The 16,753-nt window shown below is 37.4% G+C and overlaps 1 protein-coding gene across 1 annotated transcript; it reads right to left on the minus strand.

Annotated features, from left to right (window-relative positions):
* Positions 1-7,216: 7,216 nt before the first annotated feature.
* Positions 7,217-15,232, minus strand: noxo1b (NADPH oxidase organizer 1b). Its single transcript, XM_077551103.1, has 8 exons — positions 14,916-15,232; positions 14,750-14,830; positions 14,543-14,615; positions 13,790-13,970; positions 13,519-13,712; positions 12,338-12,436; positions 11,913-12,030; positions 7,217-8,417 (listed from the first exon to the last, which is right to left on the minus strand). The coding sequence occupies exons 1-8, from the start codon at positions 14,988-14,990 to the stop codon at positions 7,763-7,765; spliced, it is 1,476 nt and encodes a 491-aa protein (XP_077407229.1). The 5' UTR covers positions 14,991-15,232; the 3' UTR covers positions 7,217-7,762.
* Positions 15,233-16,753: the final 1,521 nt, after the last annotated feature.

Consider the following 16,753-nt stretch of genomic DNA (forward strand, 5'->3'; position numbering starts at 1 on the left):
TTTTTGATTCATTCTTTCAAAATCCCACCCGAGCATCCATTTTCTGTTCCAGTCCTCTTCAGTCACAGGAAGTTCGAGCAGATTTAAGTGGAGTTTGGGTAACAGGAAGACCAAGATTTACAAGCACACACTGTCCGCGGCACCAATCAAACACATAGTGCATTCGTCGACTCGTTCAACAGCAATAAAAAATAATTACTAATTACATGCCGCCGCAGTCTAATGAAAAACAAGTTCCTTCAGTTCTGTGTCACTTTTTTTATTTTTTCCCCGATTAAAAAAAAAAAAAAAAAAAAAAATGACCACATTTGGTCATGAATTAAAACAAAAGCATCTATCAACAAATGTAGTCAATTTTTACTTTTAATGTAGAGACATTTTTTGGGGGGTGGTAGGAGATATACACAAAAAAGTGGAAAATAATTTAGAGACACTTTATTTTTTCATTGGACATAAACAACAACAAAAAGTAAACTACCAGTACGTATAGTGTATGGTGTTTTCCTATTAACCCGGTTCCGCAACGAAACGGCCTTGCTTGGTTTCGAGGGGTCGCTTTTCCATTGCAATTTCGGGGCTGAGAGGTTATAATGGAACCGCTTTTCAGAACCATCTCAGAGGTTTTACAACAACACTGAACCATATTTCAAATTTCAAATGTACTGTTAGATGAAATATTGAAGTTAAGGGATTATTTAGTATTTTTTTTGTCATAAAAAGTTTATCTTTAAAAAAGAAAAAGATCTATAAATCCAAATCTAAATGTATGTATAAAATATTTAAAATATATTTTTAGATTAAAAAAAATAATAATACATTTATACCCTCCCATCTAGTCTTCTTTTTGTGTGGAGTGTCAAATGTCATTTTTAGTACAGTATATGTCGCAAGCTGCTGAAAAATGGATGGCGGGCCACAAATGGCTGGTTTATATGGTATATGTGAAAGCTTCTGTCCATTTAATTCCTTGATCCCGCACCCAAACCCCTCCCACTTTTTTCTGGGTGCCTGTCATAATGGAAAAACAACGCAGACCGAGACTGGTGTGACGCCGGGCCAAACGTTTTGCTTTAGGTCATGGAAAAGCAGCCAAAAAGGACGAGTGATGATTTTTCACAAAAAAACGCCATCGCACCTACCTTTTTATCCTTTCTTTAAAAAGATGATAATGATCCAATAACTGCCTCTTAAGCCACTAGTAACAGAATCCCAACTAAGTTATTCACCTTTAGTTGTGGCTGGTGGCTATAACCAATCAAACTGAATGCATATATCACTTTTTTTTTTGCCTGTATATTTGTTTCAGAAAAAAGCAGAGGAAATAACAACCGCAAGTTCCCACGGTAAAATTCCAGCTGCTTTGCTGGTATGGAAATTTTCAGGACTTGCGTCAATTAATTAGTCAAATGAACAAATTATAATTAGTCCTCTTATTACGCATCTAAAAATAGATACTAGTATGTGAAAGCTCTCCCTTTCCAAGAAAACAAAACTCCAGGTGGGCCATGGCACCCGTTTATCATTAAAAAAATCATGCGGTACGTAATAAAGATCATCTTGTCTCAATTTACTTAAATATTAATTTAGTGTAAAATCAGGGCTTTTGCAGTTGAAACTGATATACTCACAATGTTTAATGAATAATAATTTTCAGACAAATTAGATGTAATTGTATGATTTACCATGACAACCTTGATGATCCCTAGTTGGGAATCAAACATCTATGTACTCCAAATAAACCATGTTGTTGAATTGCATCACATCCGAACTTAATTTTGCATGCGTGGGTGGGTGGATACCTTCCTGAAAGCAGCTTTGCAGTGATTTATTGCCATGCAACCTATTTTTAAAGAACGGTCACATCATTAATACCAGACATTTCTCCAAAGCACAGACTGAAAGCGCACCTTTTCTAAAAATATAAGTCGTACAATTGATGATAATCTTATGAGAATGTGGCCCAACCAAAATAAGAGCTAAATATAAATCAAAGGAAGGACAAAAAACAAACAAACAAAGACTTAAAATTATGCCACCATCCAAACTGTCTCGGCAGCAAGTTGGCCACGTAGCATGGCTGTGTGTGTGGTTGGAATGTTCTCTGCAGCTTCCTCCCACCAAACATAAAAACGAGACGAGTTGACTAAAACTACAATTGGGAAAAAAATAAATTTTTCGTGAACAAAATAAAATACAAACAAAAATGCCTAGAAAAAACTGAAACTACGTTCACAAAACTACCTAGAACTGACCATAATTAAATTGAAAATGTCCTTCGTTTTCTTGTTTGGCAATTAATTTAATACATGAGCCTTTGGGGTTGATTTTAAATGTATTTATTTGCAGAGGTGGCAAATTCGGATCCAGAAAGTAAAAAACCCTGCCACAGTTTAGCTTTAGCCCCTTGTGCTAGCTAGCTAGCGCCCTAGCATGTAAACGAGCACCTGGGGAGCTAGCTAAGGAGCTCGCTAGCTAGCTCCTGGAGCTAAAGCCAAACTGCGGCAGGGATTTTACTTTCTGGACCTGGATTTACCACCTCGGTTTCGGTATTAGCAGGAAGAAGGATGTTCCAAGAGTGGTCTTCTTCTTTAAATTATCGGTGGATTGCAAGCCATGTTCAGATGCATAGCGCCACCTACTGTACAAGCGAACCGTCATCTGGGAGTTGTGTTATGTCCACCAGATGACATCACTCCTAGTTTGCTTTTTTTGTCTTGAATGGCTCTCTTGCTTTTGTCTAAGTTAACCCAAAACGCAACGCTAGGTAAGTAGTGCTTCCAATTTTTTTTTTCTTATATGACAAAATACATACAGTAAATTAAAAGAAAAGCCCACTGAACAACTGGGTTGAATCAATGACATACCTTTCAACGGGAATTCAAGCCGTAAATCCACTTTAGAAGATGGCAACTTGGCAAACAAGGTATCCCAGCTTTGTAAATAATTGTTGTTGAATTTTGACTACACAATACATACCATGAACAAAACTAATCTAGTGAAAGTAGCAAAAGCTAAATTAAAACTACTATATCTCAGTCATCTTGTTCACACATTGTTAGACATTATTAACATTTTAATTCTTTATTTCATATATTAACCATGTTGAAATGTTTTATAGATGTGTAAAGTAGGTGAAATAGTGTTGAACTCAGTATAATTTGACCTTAACCTAAGCCATACACTTTGTTTAGTCTAAAATTCCTTCTCAGTGTGCGAAAACACATTCTGTTTGTGAGAACAGAATCTGCCTCGAACACACACACACTCTGTTTGCGCCATCGCTCACGGCCACTCTAAATCTGATTCATCTTGTTTGTGAGATATTGTTTTGAGAAAAAGTACCCGGGGAATGTATTTTGTCTGGAGATCGGCACAGCTGCAAATCTGTTGTATAACGTGTTTTAAAAGGCGTTTCACTTTCCAAGCTCGATACTATAAGAAGCCTCTCTCCCAAAGGAGGGGGCACAATGGGCACTCTGAAAATTCCACCTCCTACGTGATGTTCAGGGTTGTCCCGATGTCCGGAGATCTCTGTTTTAATAAATCATCTTTGCAAGGTGTTTTTTCTTACAAGAAGTCTGTCTCCAAATTTTTGGAACATGCAAAAGAGGACAAATTATTAGCCTCTTTCAATATACAATCGCACTATGAGAAAAAAAGAAATCCTGTTTGCTTGCAGTGCGATTTTTAATAACTACATTTTGTTTTACCCAAATCAAATGACAAACCTCAAACATGTGCAGCATGAAAATCTATAAAGGCGCATCATTTGGTACGGATCCAGATCAAGCTTGCTTAGCCTTGAAAGACGTTTGCACCACAAATGACTGTGTCACAAAATTTTAACAAACCAATTCTTGTTTGGTTGATATGTTTATTGCTTTATTAAGTGTTGTTTCTGCTGCTACATATATTGAGCCTTATCTTTACTAATCAGATAAGCATGGAAGTGTAGTGTATCACAGTGATAAAGAGACTGACTCACGGGTAGTCTGTTTACATTACTGTGCACACACACGCACAAGTTTGAAAACAAAAATGGGGGAAGTAATCTGACCAGAGGACCTTCTTCCCATCAGCCTCACGTTTTTGCTCAAACATTCACTCGTTGTTTCCTTGTCTTTGTCTGTAAGTACAATCAGCCCTTTCTTGGCTGCAAACACAAATGTTGCCTATTGTGTCCAGAAAACCTGCATCGTGGTTCTCGTATTCCATTTGTTATTTTCGTGAAACGAATAATACAGTTTGAGCCACATTTTTTTGGTAACTTTTAAATGAGTGTGAGTTGAGTGTGAGTTTTATTACATTCCAGGTCACCTTGGTATACAACTTCAAAATGTCCTCCTTGCTGATGAAAGCAGGGAAAACCCAAGGAAACGGTAGTGTGCTGGGAATTGTTGTCAAAGGTCATTTCAGTGTTTGCTCTCGTGAGACTTGGTCATTGCATCAGGTTAAAAAAATTTCAAAAGCACGTTTATCTGCCCGAACTCCAGTTTTACATTTTGCGTAGCACTCATGGACAAGTTGACGTAACGTCCATGTTTTGTTGTTGTTGTTTTTTAATGAATCACCATCACATCAGCCCCAAAAGACGCCGGCCCACCAGGCATCTGCCCCATATGCCAGATGACCAGTCCAGCCCTGGGAAAAAGTGGTCCATGGTTGTCCCTAGAGAACCATGCTAAGCTAGCTGATTATAGGTCCCATACTGCAAGTCGACAAACAAACAACAATCAATTTGAGAACCACGGCAACATTTTAATGTGCATCCTCGGTTATACAACACGCAGCATAAATGCTCTTTCGCATTAGCATTAAGCTAGCAGAAGGGAAGGCTAAGCTATGTGGTCTTTTTAAATACACAAAATGTCATTTTCCTTGCTTTGTGTTTAGTTCTATTTATTTTCTTTGTCAATTTGTGTAATTTTCTTTCGTGCTTGCGGGGATTTCCAGTCCTATGTTTTTCCAGCTTCCCGCCCACAGCCGAGCTTGGATAGGGTCCAGTTCGTTGCATTCCATTCAGTTCATTCTTCAGGTCTATTAAAGTGCAATAAAACTGCCGTCCTTGTAAGGCAGTGAAAGTTTTTACATAGCCAAAACGAAATTCTTGATTGATGATCTTCAATGATTCTTCAAGTCAGTCAGTCTCCCGGATTCAGAGCAGGTTGGGGCTGACTGTTTGTGGAGAGGAGACAGCCCGTCTCGTGGTCAACCACCCCCACTTTGGCATGCCCTGGACAAAGAAATGAAGTTCCTTTGTCCTTGATGAGGTTGGAAGATTTACAACCGGCCGATAATCGTCACAATCACGTTAAGATGAACTGGCCGAAAACGCATTTTGTGTTTTATTCTTTTACTATTAATACTTGTATGACAGTTCAAAAACAGTTAAAGGTTGTCCCGGTCCTGAAGTAACAAGCTGCCCCAGACCATATCTGTAGTTTTTGTCTCGTCAGTCCATAGTACATATTTTTATGTATGTATAAGTGAAGGTGTTTTTTGGAAAATGTGCAGTGAATCTTTGTGTTCTTTGTGAACTCGGTTGAACTTGGTTGCCTTTTTATCCCAGTGTTTTTTTTTTCCAATGGTTGAGTCTAGTGTTAATTTCGGCAATGAAAACAAAACAAAAATAATTTCGTCAACACACATTTTTCACCGGACTAAGACTAGACTAGACTAGACTAAAACCTTCATTAATGAACAATAACTGGGTCTAAATCAGATGCATTTTCGTTGACTAATGAAGAGGAGACGAAAATGTACTTTACTTAATAAAAAATGGACTAAAATCAATGGACATTTTAGTTCATGAACAAAAACGAGACGAATGTGATATGATTTTGTAAAAATCTGGTCTCTGCTGTGTCATGTGACACACAGTGACACACCCCCTTTTTAAATCTGCAGCTAACAAGTGCAAGATACACAAACACGTGGGACAGACAAGAAGTGGATTCAAAAAAAGTAAATAATAGTTATAATTTAACATTAATCCAACGGCTGTAACATTCCAACAATAATGTTAATACGGCCGCTAACTAATGTTGGCTAACTTACTAGCACATGGCATGGAACTATAGTAGCCACTGTAATTGTATGTGAAGGTGTTTTCCATCAAAAAGATGTGAAGTAGTTTTAGACCCAAAACTAAAACGCCGACAGTTTTTGTTGAGTAAAACTAGACGAATAAAATCATGTTTTCTTGGACTACAATAAAGACAAATGATTAAATGATAAAAGATTTATAGTCGACTTAAAATGAACTAAATAAAAACATGATGCGGTTGACTGACTGTGATCAAGACTAACAAGCGTGACTGAAATTGGACTAAAACTGAGACAAATTTTTAAAATTAACAGAAGTTGAGTGGTCAAATCTGATATTAGTTATCAGAAATTAAACTTAGCTGTATGGCAGTTCCAAATGTTAAAATGTTGCTATAGTTTGACAAAGGTTCAGCTCTGGAACAGATTATTTATGCTTAAAAAAAATATATATATATATAGTATATACAGTATTTTGAATTAAATGAATCACCAAGGCCTCAACCGTAACTTACACATACTAATCAAATTTCTAAAGCTTGACTAAAACGCCCCTCATTGTTCAGGAGGCGGTTCTGTCGTCCACACCTTGAATTAAAAGCCACTTGTCACTTTCTTTTTGGCAATAATAGAACGTCTGTTTGTTCTTGTCAAAGCAACAAACAAAAAACAACATTCCAAACGGTTCATTCATTAAAGCCTTTCAAGAGCAATTACCAGCCTTTATTATGAAGCGGAAAAAATGAAAGCCGTCACCAAGCCTAAACAGAATTCATAATAGATCGTTCCGTCACAGGTAATTCATTCATTTAGCATTCACCTCAGAAATGTTATGCAATAGATTGCTGAAAGGAAGTCACTTGGGAAATTCTGCACATTTTTAAAATTGTAAAATATATGCATTATTATTGTAATATAATGCAAATATATGCATTATTATTACTGCTAAATTTTGACGTAGACGTGTCTGCTGCATTGCGACTGGAATCCCCCCAGAACAGGCTTTCCGAGAAAGGGGTGGTCATTAATCGCGTGTTAAAAAATTTGTGGCGTTAAAGGAACGTTAAATTAACTCAAAATGAACACACTCATTTTGTTTAATTCAATTTTTTGGGGGGTCAATTACTCACTTTGGAGTACATCGAGTATATCCAACAGAGGAAAGACAACAAACTGTGTATACTGTTTATTAAATAATCTTTAAATCACTTATGGTACAATTTATAACATTGATTCTTAATGCTAGTAAAATGTCATTTTGTTGCTAACAGTGTCTCTCTAAACAGCTCAGTGTTCATTATTTTGTAACTAATGTAGTGATTTCTTTGCATTCAAAACAAATGATACAGAAGAAAACTGGAAAGCATACTGGAAATCCAATAGTGAATTTAAATATCTCACTATATTTCCCGATGTGTTTTTTCTACTAGCTCTGTCTCGCGCTTCACTGAAGCTACATTACACTTGCTATAATCACATTTCAAGTTAGTTGCATTGTATTCCCTCTTGTCTTGTTTTATGTTGTGTTTCTGTCAGGCGCTTTGTGACTTAACTTGACTTATCCAGTCAGTTAATTCTGGAATACTTGAATGACGACTTTGGAGCGACTAACTTCTCTTTGGCGTAAAAGAGGTTAAATAGAGAATTAAAAAAAGAAAAAAAAACGAGAACTAGCATGACTCGCATCAGTCCATTGTGAAGTACTTGGAACGCGTCCCTACAAGCGAGTATGTTGAGTTGAATCGGGCCACCTCTGGGGCTTCAGAGCAGCTTTGCGGGTGGTGGAGGTGCACCGGTTCAGGATCTGCTCTTTCTTGGGTCTGGGTGGCATCAAAGGAGCGACTGGTCCTGCGTCGCTGTCTCTGGAACTGAAGCTTCCAGAACTCCCCGAACTTGTAGAACTCAAATAACTGGCGGTGGAGTTGCGGCGTTCCCGCTCGCTCGGGCTGCTCCGTCGAGGGAAGGGTACGAACACGTCCGCCATCGAACATGAAGACGAGCTGCTGAATGAGGAGACGCTGGATTCTGCGCTTGAGCTGGTGCGGATTCTGCCAACGCGGCTTTCAACGCAGGGGTCACTGATCTCGACTCGGGTGGGCAAAGCTGTTTGGGTTTGGGGCTCTGACAGAAGCTCCATTGATCTGGCTTTGGCCAGATAGCCACGAGATTGAGCTCTGGGCTGGAGTGCAGAACTTTGCCCTGTTTCCCTGACATGTTGGGCTGAAGAAGAAGAAGCATCCAGAGGTAGCCCGCTGAATGTCAAGTTGTTGGTGGATCGATTCAGCTTCTTCTGTATACTGATAAGCCGCGTACGAGGGTTGTTGTAAGGCTGCAGGTACATGGAAGGGACGTAGCCCACCTTGCCATTGTATCTAAAAAGATAAATAAATAAAAAAGACAAAATGTTGTTTTGGCCATTTTGTTGAATTTATACGGAAGACGATTAGTGCAAGTGAAGAGGAGGAAAAAAGGCTGGCAGGATTCTGACTTTAAAGTCAGAAATCCCACTTTATTCTCAAAATTCTAATTTTATGGTAATAATTCTGATTTTAATCACAAAATTCTGAATTTAGAGTCCGAATTTGCATTTTATTCTCAAAATTGTAATTGTATAGTAAGAATTCTGATTTTAATCTCAGAATTCTGACTTTAAAGTGAAATTTCTGACTTTCTGGCTTCCCCCCACAATTCATAGCTCTACGTCATAAAGTCAGAATCCTCACTTTAAAGTTAGAATTCTGAGATTAAAGTGATAAATTGAAAATTCTGAGATTAAAATCTAAATTCTCACTTTAAAGTCAGAATTCTGAGATTAAAGAATAAAGCGAGAATTCTCACATTAAAGTCAGAATACTGTGATTAAAGTCAGAATTCTCACTTTAAAGTCAGAATTCTAAGAATAAAGTGAGAATCCTGCCAACCTTTTTTTTTTCTTTACTGGCCCTACTCATCTTCCGTAAATTTACACTCAACAAGTCTTGTCCGTTTTTTTTTCTTCAAATTGTTGAAAACACATATTTCTATCACGACAAGCCTTATTACATGTTTGCCAACTTGGCAGGAGGGTAACCGCCAAGACGGGTGTGCCTACACAGCTGAAGGAGTGTCTTGGATGTGCCTGGCCAATTATAATTTCGTCATTTAATTGTTTACGGTAAATGACGGGTTCTTATTTTATTCCGTTCCCAGTGCAAGCCTAGCACAAAGCGTAGTCTAACAGTGTGCATGGCTGGATTTCTCTCTCAATTTTTTTGTAGACAAGCGTACCGTCTAAAAATAGAATTTTTGAACCAATTTAAGATTACAAATTTATTGATCAATTTAATAAAATTGCTTCAATTGGCAACACACGATTGAATTAAATTAATCTAAAGTGAATATATTAAGAGTAATATATTCACTTTGGATTAATTTAATTCAATATTATGTAACTTAATTTGATATATTCACTTTGGATTAACTTCATTCAAGTTAATATATTAAGTTTAATCAACTCATAATTAATTAGTCTTGGTCAGAACCATCAAAAAACCCAAAACGGGTCACAATACCGCCTAGGGGTTTTAAATTGGTTCAGCAATTCTCTTTTTAGAGTGTAGGGGGAGAGGCCAAGGAGAGCGGCACCCCTCATCCCTTTCAATTTAGCACAGGAGAGGCCTGCACAGTCTCAGCAGAAATAGACTCGCTGGTGTTTATGCCAAAGATCAAAGCGCGCAAAGTATGTTGATAAGGAACTGCACGAGCAGATGATGTAAAGTTGGATCACAGATCACCGCTATAAAGTCACGCAGATTACAATTTTTGTAATATTTATGAATTAAATACGATGAAATCCTGAATCTGTCTTCCTGCACCTTGATCAAATCCAACAAAATTCTTACACCACCTGTGTCACTACTTAGACCCGCTCTGAGCCGATCTAATGTCGAGTCTACTTTGAGTAGCAAAACCACGAGGGGTGCGTCAAAGAAAACGCGCTCGGTCTGTCAAATTCCCTGACACGGTACACTAGACTTGCACGAAAATCAAGATAGAGCCCACTGAGAACACAAGCAGTTTTTTGGGACTTGGACCTTACGAGTTTACTTTTTTGTTGTTGTTTTGTGTGCTTTTTTTGTGGGGCAAATTTACATCCAAAAGAATTTAAGGAGACGTTCAATTTGATTGGTAGTTACTGATGGCTGACGTGGCTTCAGTGTACATACTTCACTCCTTTCTAAAGGAGTTGAATCAGTGATTGCCACCTCTGATATCAGTAAAATAAATTAGTTATTTGCAGAGATGGGAAGTAATGAAGTACAAATACTTCATTACTGTACTTAACTAGTTTTTTAAGTATTTCTTTTTAGGCTACTTTTATTTTTATCCGTTACATTTTAACATGATTATCTACAGAAGAGGATTAGGGCCAGTGAAGAGAAGAAAAAAAAAGGTTGGCAGGATTCTGACTTTAATCTCAGAATTCTGATTTAGAATTCTTACTTTAAAGTCAGAATTTAGAGATTAAAGTCAGAATTCTCACTTTATTCTCAGAATTCTGACTTTCTGAATTCCCCCCACAATTCATAGCTCTACGTCACAAAGTCAGAATTCTGAGATTAAAGTCAGAATTCTGAGATTAAAGTCAGAATTCTGAGATTAAAGTCAGAATTCTAAGATTAAAGTCAGAATTCTCACTTTAAAGTCTGTTATTTTAATACTTTTTCACGCATTTAAAACACAATAGTTTAGAAAATGAACAGATAATTATGAAAGAGGATTAGGGCCAGTGAAGAGGAAAAAAAAGGGGTTGGCAGGATTCTCACTTTATTCTCAGAATTGTGATTTTAAAGTGAGAATTGTGAATTTAATCACAGAATTGTGACTTTAAAGTGAGAATTGTGACTTTAAAGTGAGAATTCTGATTTTAAAGTGAGAATTCTGACTTTAATCTCAGAATTCTGGCTTTAAAGTGAGAATTGTGACTTTAATCTCAGAATTGTGACTTTAATCTCAGAATTCTGACTTTAAAGTGAGAATTGTGACTTTAATCTCAGAATTCTGGCCTTAAAGTGAGAATTGTGACTTTAATCTCAGAATTGTGACTTTAATCTCAGAATTGTGACTTTAAAGTCAGAATTCTCACTTTATTCTCAGAATTCTGAGTTTCTGAATTCCCCCCACAATTCATAGCTCTATGTCACAAAGTCAGAATTCTGAGATTAATGTGAGAATTCTCACTTTAAAGCCAGAATTCTGAGATTAAAATCAGAATTCTCACTTTAAAGTCACAATTCTGTGATTAAATTCAAAATTCTCACTTTAAAATCACAATTCTGAGAATAAAGTGAGAATCCTGCCAACCCCTTTTTTTTCCCTCTTCACTGACCCTAATCCTCTTTCATAATTATCTGTTCATTTTCTAAACTATTGTGTTTTAAATGCGTGAAAAAGTATTAAAATAACAAAGAAAGAAGAAAAAGCAGCTGTTAATGTTTACTAGTTGTCAAGTCATATGAAGTGTTACACCCGGACCCCTACATCCCAATTTGTGATTGGCTCTATGTCAAGCTATGACATGACGTGCAATTGGCTGGATTAAAACAACTCCTAAATATGAGAACAATGGGCGCCGTGACTACAGAGTATAATTTAAACTTGATAAGAACAACGTTGCAGACTGCCAGTCAACAATATGACATTTACTCAAGTGTAAAATGTCAGTACTTTCCCCATATCTGGTTAATTGTCATTTGTTATCCCCCAAATGAAGCAATACAACAAACAGCAAGTCGACACTAGGGTGTTGAACAGTAAAGGCCATTGTTCTGTTTAACAGCTACCAATTATTGTACGATAAAAGGTGTAACATGATAAGTCTAGGTTACCTGGTGAGCCACCAGCCGTCATCAGACATCCGAAGCACCTCCACCACTGAACCAATGGGCACAGACACCTCGTCAGCCTTCTTGGTGATGTAATTCCTCACGGCGCTGTACAGAGCACCTTCAAATGACAAAACAGTTTTTGTCTGTACAGATTTTGAGCAAAACGAGCTTGACGTAACGCGCCGCTGCAAATTATTATGACATTTTACGAAATGTTACGTTTCACTGTACAAGTTGCACTTGTTGATTGTGACGCATTTCGTTTGTTTTTAAATATATATGTATTAGTGCCAAGTTCATGCCCTAGTGTCATCTTTTGTTAGATTTGCCAATCAGTTTCACTTCAAAGAGTGGCTGACGCATCGAGTCTGAAAAACAAAAACCAAAAAATATTCATGAAGCAAGCAGACAAATATTTGTCACACCTTGACGCTGCAGTCTTATGTCATCGTCTTCCTCCTTTTCTAGATAGGGTGCAGGGAACCAGGCAATACACGTTTCCTCGTTCTCCACCAACCACCAACCTGATGGGAGAGTAAATGGATAATTAGGTAAGATGATGCCTAACTCCAACCATGCTTTGTTTGAAAAGTAGATCTACTACTCAAAAGCTAAATAAACATTTTGGAGGCGTCAAAGACTCTTTCATATTTGATTTTGTTGATCGGTATTGCGGTACGATTTCACTTTGTATATGAAATGAGAGTATTTATTTATTTATTCATTAAAAAAATAATAATCATAAATGGATTAATTTCATTCAAGCCTATAAATATAGGGGAGTTGTGAAAGATGTATGGTATGTACAGTGCCTTGCGTAAGTATTACCCCCCCCACCAGCACCACCACCACCACCTACATTTCAAGCTTCAAACATCGATATATGTTACTTTTTTATTATTTATTTATTTTCGTGAATCAACACCAAGAGGGACACAATCATGAACTGTATACAATATTTTAAACTTTTGTTTCTTTTTAATAACTGAAAAGAAAAGTGTGTGATAGTATTCACCCCCTTTTGTCTCAGTGCAGCCAACTGACTTCAGAAAATCCCAGATCATTTCTGTATGATCCAATGTTCACCTAATGTATATTTCAAATGCATGCCTGTTTATATGGGGGGGGGGGGCTTTATGTAGAAATATGTATGTACCGTATATTGGCATTTTGGAGGTACAAAGTACGTGGAGACTATAGATACACAGTGGACCCTGTTTCAATTTTTTTTTTTACGGATACTAGAACAGATGAACTTTATTTAGGGTATCAGAGGTACTTTAAAATGCGATAGGTTTGTTTTGACTTGTGACTGGTTAATTCTAACCATAGCCACCTCAGTCAAAAGAGGGTGTGCACACTTTTGCAACCAATGCATTTATTTTTTCCAATTGAAGAATTTTGAAATGATTTATCTTGATCTCATATATTTATATCGCAAAACCTGGAATTCCAACAGGGGTTTGTGTAAACTTTTTTTTATCCACTGTAATATTCATATTGTACATTTTTAATTTCCTTTTTTTATTTTTATGTATTGCATATTTGAAATAAAAGGTTCATTCAGAGATGCGTGTAGGTTTACTAAGAACAGCAGTCGACTAACCGGCAGGGTCCTTGATGAGGACTTCTAATGTTTCACCCGCAGCCACTTTAAAGGGCTGGTTCTTGGTGTCTTTGGTCTCGTATGCGGCCACACAGCGGTACGTCTCGGTGACAAACGGGCGAGTGACGGAGCCGCCGTCTCCTCCTCCTCCTCCTCCTCTACCCGAGTTATCATCTGACAGCAGGATTAGGATGCTGATTGGCACAGAAGAGGTCAAGCGTGTCAGTTTGTTTCACCATCGCCGTTGTCGAAACATTGAGGAGAAATCTACCTGTTCTTGATGAAGTCTCGCTCCATGTCATGGTCAAGCGGTGTGAAAAACTGGGTGAGGTCTGAACTGCAGGTCACCATTTGGTCACACGTGAGCAGCTTGGTGCAGTAGATCTGCAAGTCTTTCATCCGCTGGATAGATTGCTTGGATCCTTTTTGCTGGAGGCCGTTCTGAGCCTCCCCTAAAGAGAGGATTCAGTAGCTTTACAAACGATTGATTGACCTGGAAGCTGTAAATGGGAATCTGAATCTGATTTAAAGTGCACTCTGAAACATTTTAATGTATGACTTAAAAAAAAAGATTATTCCCTTTAAGTCATTCAGTGCCATTGACGACCATAGACGTCACAGATACTGAATCGTTAAGAATTTGAAATTAAACATTTTTTGAGTGCGTGTATATATATACACATATATATATATATATATATATATATATATATATATATATATATATATATATATATATATATATATATATATATATATATATATATATATATATATATATATAGTGGACAAAATATAAGCAATGCCTAATTTGCAGCCCCTACTGATAATAATAAAAATAAGCGGTATTTGTAATGCACTTTACATTCCAAGAGAAATCTCAAAGTGCAAGTAATGAATCCTTGAAAATTATGGAAGATTTATTCTTTAGTGTAGCCGACTATGAATGATCCCCATCAGCCCCGTCAGTCTGGTTGTCCCTTGTGGCATAAACTAAGAAGAAAGAAGTAGAAAACAATCTTACCTCTAAATTTTGGGATCGTTCTGATGTTATTCTGTGAAGAGCTGAACATGGGAAATTTCTTCTTCAACTGCCTCTAATTTATGTAAAAAAAAAATACAATAAATAAAGAAGAAGAAAAAGAAGAAATGAACACATTTTTAAAAATACATTCAAGAGTGTACATGTCATTTTAGAACCATTATTCAAAATAAAATGAAAAAAACTTACATGAAATTTCTTAAAGTCATCATAAGACCTGTAGATAATCACTTCATTCTCATCTGACCACAGCACTGATATCATGAACATCTGTAAAGCACCCAAATAAGAAAAATCATCAGTCCAAATGCATATTTTAGTATTAAAAATTCCCTTTTGGGAGGTTTGAACTCACCTTAAGTTTCGGCGTCTCCCTGTGCACGGCTCCGATAATGCGAGCGGAGAACACAAAACGCTTTTCTGTGGGCATCTTGCACTGCTTGACTCGCCACGTGGGTTTGAGTAAAAGTTGGAATCACCGTTAGTGGCGCTCATGCAGTGCGGCTTGCAGGTGGCTGGCTCCCTCTTTAAATGGGATGCGTCGAGTGGGCGGAGTCACAGCCACGCTGACTTGGCACGCAGCCTGCAGTCATACTACGTGGACGGTAGACGCGTACAGTATGTGCTCAGCTGCAGTATTTACATGTAATTAGAAATATTTTTGGAATTAATTAAAGAAGCGAACATGCCATTTTAGATTAGAAAACAGCAAAGAAACGCTACGGTTTATCAAGAATTACAAAAGAAACTCATATGACGTCAGTGCACGGCGCAGTCGCTTCCTGTTCTTCTTCTTTTGAATTACGGGTGGATTACATCTGGTATACATATGATGTATACCGCCACCTACTGCGTCGGAGTCCCCTCTCACTATTCGCAAAAGAAGAACAGATGGAAACAGGCATAAATCGCATGTCCGTTTTGCGCATTTTCAGTAAAACTATTACATAATTTTTTGGGGAAACAATTGGATGGAAACCTGGCTAGTGTTTATCATCAGTTATGGTTTCATGACATAAAATGCACATATATCCAGAACATTGCTCAACATTTTCAGAATACAAACACGAACAAACCTAATATTTTTTATTATTATTTATTATTTTTTAATTGTGAAGAATGAAGATATTTTGCATTGTCCGCAGAGACTGTTGCTATTTTTTTAGGAGTCCTGCTCAAGACACACCTTTTTTTAGTTTGGCTTTTAAGTGATCTATTTTATTCTTTTAATTTATTAATCTTACTGTCTTTTACTTTTCAGTTTGTTTTGTCCTTTAGCTTTGCTTTCAGCCTTTTATTTTATTTTATTTTAGCTTGTGAAGTGGAATAAATTTATTATCCTCTTTGCGTGTTCCAAAATTTGAAGACAGATTTAATGTAAGAAAAAACACCTTTGCAAAAATGATTTAATCTAACAGAGATCTCTGGACATTCATTAACAGACTCCAAACATCACGTAACAGGTGGAATTTCAGAGCGCCGAATGTGTCTCTTCCGTGTGTAGAATGGCTTCTTATAGTTAAAACAGACCGCCTCTCTTTCATTTGTAGACAAAACATACTCTCGGTACTTTTCCATGAGCAGGGGTGTGTGTTCGAGACAGACTCCGTTCTCAAGGACCAAATGTGTTTTCGCACAAAACGCTGAGAAGGAATTCCCAGTTTAAGGTCAAATTATACTGAGTTCAACACTCCTTACATCTACAAAACATTTCGACAAGGTTAATATAAAGAATCAAGATGTTAATAATGTATAACAATGGTTAATATATGAAATAAAAAATTTAAATGTTAATAATATCTAACACTTGCAGCTCCACTCTTTCCTCATGGGAGGGGCTCCGCACCGGGAGGGATGGCTGGCCTTTTCATGGGGACTGGGCGGTTGCCTGCGAGGCTCCATAGGGTGGGATCTACCATGGGGTTACGCAGCACCATTTGTGGGGCCTACCTTGGTCAATCTGAGCTGGTGGTATTGATTTGAATTGGCTATTCAACTTTTTCAGCTGTTAGCTAGCAAATGCATGACAGAAGTATGCTATCAGCAAATAAAATGGCATCATCACTTTTTGCGGTGGCCTACAAGTGTGAATATAACCTACTGCCGATTTTGCACACAAACGCCAACGCTGTTCCAAATTTGTAAACGGAGCGTGGCGGAAATGTTTGCTCTTGGCACTCACAAATATTTTGC

Source organism: Vanacampus margaritifer, chromosome 18 (assembly GCF_051991255.1).
Source record: "Vanacampus margaritifer isolate UIUO_Vmar chromosome 18, RoL_Vmar_1.0, whole genome shotgun sequence".
In the NCBI taxonomy this organism is placed as follows: Eukaryota; Metazoa; Chordata; class Actinopteri; order Syngnathiformes; family Syngnathidae; genus Vanacampus; species Vanacampus margaritifer.